At 32.6% G+C, this 6,371-nt stretch overlaps 1 protein-coding gene across 1 annotated transcript; it reads right to left on the bottom strand.

The window, feature by feature from the left end:
* Window positions 1–3,536: 3,536 nt before the first annotated feature.
* Rsph9 (Radial spoke head protein 9) lies at window positions 3,537–5,389 on the bottom strand. Its single transcript, XM_018518137.1, has 4 exons — window positions 5,121–5,389; window positions 4,667–4,832; window positions 4,110–4,398; window positions 3,537–3,765 (listed from the first exon to the last, which is right to left on the bottom strand). Exons 1-4 carry the CDS (start codon window positions 5,345–5,347, stop codon window positions 3,605–3,607), a joined length of 843 nt encoding a protein of 280 aa, XP_018373639.1. The 5' UTR covers window positions 5,348–5,389; the 3' UTR covers window positions 3,537–3,604.
* Between the last annotated feature and the right edge of the window lie 982 nt (window positions 5,390–6,371).

Genomic DNA, 6,371 nt, shown 5'->3' on the forward strand with positions numbered 1-6,371 from the left:
CGTGCGGAAGCCGGATTTACTTGCGATCTTGTCGATGAATGTTCTCGATCGCCTCTTTCGTGCTTTTCGTTGCGATCGAGCACAGTGGAATCGCGAAGTCAGCCGCGTTCGCGGAATATCGGAGGCTAATGAGGTGAATCTTGTGTTTCTTTTCGTCGAAATTATGAGAATATATATTTTCGTGCGTATTGAATCTCATGCATGTGTAATGTGTTTCAGGTGCAGTAAAGGGAGAAAACGAAAGCGGAGGATGCCTAGCCAATGGATCTTCAAAGTGTCCAGCAACGGCCGCGAATGAACTTTCCGTCGTCACTGTTCGGACACAAAGGCAAGGCTGAGTAATTGGATCGGATTTGTCAGGTACGCATTTCATTTTTGATTTATTATGTGTCGTCTTGGCATTCGGGATAGTATTTTATGCAGTAAATTATACAGTCCATCGAAAATTCCGCGCGTTGTGACGCTGTTCAACGGGTTTCACGCGACTCGTAGCACGGCTCCTCGCGCAAACGTATAGCGTCTTTCGTCGTCAATTTCGTGAATTCAAACGCGCGAGTGCGATAAGTGTCTGCGATGCTTTTTCGGGACAACGACGCGGAATTGATCGTGCGTAAAACAATGCGTGTGACAATTGAATTTTCTCACGATCTTGTCGATGAACGTTCACGATCGTTGTCGAGCTCCGGGTAATTATTTATGAGAATACCATACCTCACCTTTGTCATTACATTGTTATACATGGAACATATTTGATATTATCTTATTATTTCAAATATTTAGTGTTAATTATACAATAATAAGATATAACAATATCGAACTGTTGTTAAAAATTACAGAATCGGAGTACATCTTGGCGAAAATAAAAATTGGAGCGTAGTAAACATTTTGTTAGCGCTATTAAAACCAATATTTAATAAAATTCAGTAAATTTGTTTTCAATGCAGTAGTTCAAAAAATTCGCTGCTAATGTATAATTTATGCGCAACTCCACAATTTCTCGATATTTTTTTGAATTATCACATTCCCGCTTATGATAGAAAAGCTGCCCATTATCGCATACCTAGGGTGATATTTTATTTGTGCGTTTTTGTCATACGACAAATTTTTCAAGCCTGTTAATTGGCTATAAGATAGAGAGATCCGAGGAACTCTCTGTTGTGCACACATTTGTCGTACGACGAAAACGCACAAATGAAATAGCACACCTGTCTTGGTTATGCATTTGTCGACAAAGCTTGCCAGCAGATTGGTAGCAGAAACCGAACTAAGTCTTGCATAACCTGACGGCAGATTGAGAGCAGATTGAGAGCAGAATCTGATTCGAGCAGACTCTGCTCGGTTTCTGCCACCAATCTGCTGGCAAGCTTTGTCGACAAATGCATAGCCAAATGCGGACACAGATGACTATGGTTTTGTAGTCAAAATCTGATGGAGTTTGCTGCCAATTTAGCCCCAAATTGCTAACATTTTGCTATCAGGGGATTTCTACTTTTGTCTATTGAATTGTTGATTTTTATGGTCACCAACGATTACAAACAATTTAATAACAATACTCAGGCAACAGATCCCTCTTACAAATAGATTGTGGACATTTGTATGGCAACTGAAGAGAAACTTGTATCAAGCAACTATTTCAAATAGCACAAGTTTCTCTTCGAGAGAAAGAATTCTTTCTTATAATTTTCTTATAATCTCTTCAAGAAAGAATTCTTTCTTACAATAAGGAGCTTGGCTATCTGGGATATTTCTGACATATATTATATATTTACTGGAAAGAATTTGGTTGTATTAATTGGAATTCTGATTGAAAGTAAACAAATAAAAATTTTCTGATCTAATGTAAATGAATCTATTATAATTTTAATTAAGATTATTAGAATTCTGATTGATATAACCAGAATTTTCTGGTTTGTCCATTTAATCAGAAATTTTTCTCAATAAGTGGAACATCTTTCTAATGTCTCACAATTGATTAGCTATTCTATCAGTTTCAATTTTAAAATAATATACAAATTTTTACAATGGCAAACAATCTCTTTGCAATAAAATGCTTACAATTACGACTACAGTTCACTTAATGCTACGAACTCTTCAAAGCATTTTTTTATTTTAGTTAATAAAATTCCTTCTTCCGATTAGTCAATCAAAAGCTTCCAAATATTTATATAGCGCCAAGTGGATCGTATTCTACATTATATAATCAGGATTGTTTCTTGATAACATAAGCATAACCTTTGAATATTCAATATGTGCTGTTCAGAAACATAAATATTATCGCGAGAAATGGATGAAAAATCATCACTCTACCTTATATCGTTTTCTTGACATTAAATCTCTGATGGAAAAATTTCCCTGAAACATTTTGGACGTTTTCAACAAAATTTCAGCATTTCAAAAAAAATTAGTTTTTAGTAAAATTTCAGAGAAATTTCATTTTAATTTTAGCAATTTTTTAGTATATCAGTTGAAGAATTCACTTTTAATGAAATTTCAACAAATTTTCATCAATTTCGCTAAAATGTTTTAAAACGTGGAATAATTTCATATAAATTTTTTCACCAGCGTTTGATACCTGATTGATAGCTGATTGAGTATTAAAGTTAAATTGATATTAAGAGAATCGCATTTTATTCTCTTTTACTACGACATAAAATTGGCTTATCAGGGATATTCGATACAGCTCCCCAAACTCGTTTCCTCGTAAGTTATGCCAATCGCTATGCCAAGTTTCCTTTCACGGAATGCTGGGTGACGGACCGACGCGAGGATGCATGCATTCCGCAGGAAACACGAAATTTAATGTCGCGAATTCGAGAGGATGTCACTAAAAGCGAACACAGTCAGACAGGAATACCGACAAGCAATGTATTTTCGTGACAGAAAGCGGACGTTAAGGACAATAGTGTTACGAATTATATTGATGCGCTTATCGATTAACCTATCATTCAACCCAGTGCATTGATTTTGCAATTCACTGCATTATCTCACACATTACAGACTATATTATTTATAATATAAAACTATGATTTCTAAGAACAAAATATGATATTTTTTTCATATTCATCATTATATATTCATTTAGTATCAAAGATAATATAATGAATTTTTTTTTAATTTTTTCTTAAGGGAGTATTTTCGAAGATTTAAAGATTATCTTTGTTTTTTTTTAATTTGAATTATACGATTATTTTTTATATATGATTTTTGTAGTTATTCTACATATAAAAACGTTAAAATAGAGTTATCAAAAAATTAAAGTTTATGAGACATTTTATACTTTATTTTGGGACATTTTACGTGAAATATAGAATATCTCATAAACTATTAATCTTTTTAATAATCGTATCTTAATACTTTTATGAACAGAATAATGAGAAGAATCAATCGGGATAAAAAAAATACACAGTTGCTTCTCAAAAAAATTATACAACTTGCAATATGCAACTAGGTTTTTTTATACTAATTAATTTGCTAGATATTACATTAAAATAAGCTAAACGATATCGTCATCACGTTGTATACAGTTACGCTTATAATTTGAATTATTATTTATTAATATCTCATACACGCGACATTTTGTACTTTTATAGTCATTTATCTCGCATCAAATCATGAACGGAAGGTCTAGATTCTTCTTCCCATGTCCGACATACAAAAATCCGTAATGCGGGGAGTTCAACTTATGGAAGAAAGTCATGCCATGCCAATACAAGCTATGTAAAATGGTTATGCGGCCGCTTAAGAGAAACTGCAGATTCCAACATCCTAAAAATTAATAAACGGAGATATAGATTTCTCTCGGTATTTTTATAGTTGGTTTTTATATTTAAGATTGTCTTAAGTACAATCTTAAAGTGTTAGAAATCAATCACGGTGCCGTATCTTGAGGCATTACTTAATCTTAAGATAAGAACGGATTATGAAGATTGAACATAAAAATAATAAAGTTATTATTACTATTATTATAGATGTTGTACATCTAATAAATTATCGATTAGAAACCCAAGAAAAGTTGAAACAATGCTGTGTCAAATTTTACCGTTTATAATATTGTAATATTGGACTAAACATTTCGTTTCAATTTTTTTTTCTTTTTAAATTCATTGCACCTTGAGGGACATCCATATCTAGGCTGTCCAAAAAATCCAACGCGTAATTGTAATCGGGTCGGGAAGATAAATTCGCGTTCCACTTCTCCCTCGGGGGACGGGCGTGCAAGAAGGATTTCAAATTCGAGGCGTCTACTTCACAAAGACCACTGAAACTCGAATTCTCGATTACGTCGCCATTCGGACATTTAAACCAGGCACCTCGTGGAATGATCGCAGCGTCCTCCGTGATTAGTTCCACAGTGGCCGCAAGACGATCCTCCTCTTTCAATTCCTTCGGCATGGGACCCTAAAACACCGTTTTACATTTTTGTCATTATACTAGATTAATCTAGAATTAAACTAGGTCTCTGTAAAATACTGTTTTACATTTTTTCATTTTACTAGATTAAACTAGAATTAAACTAGATCTCTGTAAAATAACTTAAAATACTTTTAGGCTACATTAATATTCAAAATAGCTCAATTCTCACGATAAATTTCTTGAGTTCAATTTTTCAATCAATTTCTCGATTTTTCACGAAGAGAATTTAAAAGAAAAATCATTTCGCAATTACGTCATAATAAATCTGAGGATCCTCATTTGGCGGAAACGGTGGGTTAACATCGTAAACATTTGTGACGATAGATGGATCGCCTTCGAATATATTAATCGCCAGGGGGCTCAGGAATCGTGCACTTTTTGTTGCTTTTGGCAGCAATAGCCAAGTCATACAATCAATACTGCAAAAAGAAAGTATGTTATTAAAATTTATTTATTTTGTTATTAATATTGGAAATATGTGTTATCAAAATTTATATCTTAATTGGCCTAAAACTAAAATTAAAAGAAGACCTCTCTCTCTCTCTTTTATAGATTAATTAACTCTTCTTCAAAATATTAACATTCTAATTAATTAACGAATATTTTTTTATTAATATTTACACAAATTATATGGAGTTGTTTAATATATCATAAACTTGTCCTTATCTCAACAGAGCTTTAATTCGCGAAATACAAGAAATTCTTACCTGTAATAATATACTTGACCATTCATGCAATCCTTTTCAAAACCATATGCGATATGATAATCGTTTTGTATCCCATTGATTCTACCCCAATAATAACATTTTCGAAAATGATTTTCTGTCTGCAAAATGAGTAGCGAATTCTGCAGCAGTTGCGAACTTTCAGCACTTATACAAACACCAACACAGCCAAATATATCAAGAGTTTCCAGTAACTTCAAGCAATCCATTTTACATAGATTACGAAGATAAGAGACCTCGACATTTCTGACAATTTCTGACGTTCGAGATTGCTCTTTTCAAATGTTACGAACTAAACGGTGTTCTAAAATGTTGTATATCGATGATGGATTTTATTTTGCTTTGCTAGTTTTTTATATAATCCTTTTTAGATTTTCTTCTAAAAATGTTCAACATTTCTCCACTCTGAAAATAACACAAATATTAATTATCATAAACTTAGTTAGCTGATTAATAAAGGTGGCATTCATAGATAAATCTTATATTTAAGATCGTCCTAAGCACAATTAGAGATCTTATATTAACCCTTCGCAAACCAGATGGAAAATCAACATGAACTTGTTTTAAAAAATAAATATTAAATAGTTCTTTTTATTTAAAATGTATATTTTAAAAAAATTTATTTGAAATAAGACCGAGCTCTGTTTAAAAACCATAAATAGTTGTAATGGAACATGAATTAGAAAACAATAGATTTCACATTGCGCAAAATATGGAAACGTTATACATTTCATGTATGGAAAGATCGAATGTGTTTATCTCGTGTAAATATTAACATCCTATTTACTATCTTTAAATGATTCAGTATTATTTCGATCTGTGTGTAAATATATGATATTCGTTCAGCTCTAAGACAACAACTGCACATAAAAAGATTATATAATAGCTGTTTCTATCGTTGCAAAATAGTAACTGTCGTCAAAATGTCAATGTTTTCACTCACATGCAAAAAAACCTGGCCACTAAGTTTTTTCACAAATTTTTATTGTTTTCACATAGCAATGACTCATTGAAAAATCATCTAGCCAGATGATACTGCAATAGTGCACTAGTGCACTTGAAAACATTGTGAAAGGCAATTTAATCGACAAAACGCTTCACATGTATATGTTTCTACGTGTAATTGAAAAAATCTGAAAATCTGAACTCTTTTTGGGACTCGATCTTTATATCTCGGTATCGACTGCATCAATTTTATTCAGACTGGTGGCAATCGTAGGATCCCGCTGTCGT

The sequence above is a fragment of the Trachymyrmex cornetzi genome, unplaced genomic scaffold (assembly GCF_001594075.2).
Source record: "Trachymyrmex cornetzi isolate Tcor2-1 unplaced genomic scaffold, Tcor1.1 scaffold743, whole genome shotgun sequence".
NCBI classification, from domain to species: domain Eukaryota; kingdom Metazoa; phylum Arthropoda; class Insecta; order Hymenoptera; family Formicidae; genus Trachymyrmex; species Trachymyrmex cornetzi.

Coding starts and splice junctions, on each gene's coding strand:
- Rsph9 (XM_018518137.1), bottom strand. CDS start 5,347: ATGGATTGCTTGAAGTTACTGGAAACTCTTGATATATTTGGCTGTGTT. Junction 4,399..4,666: donor ATCCTCAGATTTATTATGAC/GTAATTGCGAAA, acceptor ACGGTGTTTTAG/GGTCCCATGCCGAAGGAATT. Junction 3,766..4,109: donor AGATATGGATGTCCCTCAAG/GTGCAATGAATT, acceptor ATTAATTTTTAG/GATGTTGGAATCTGCAGTTT.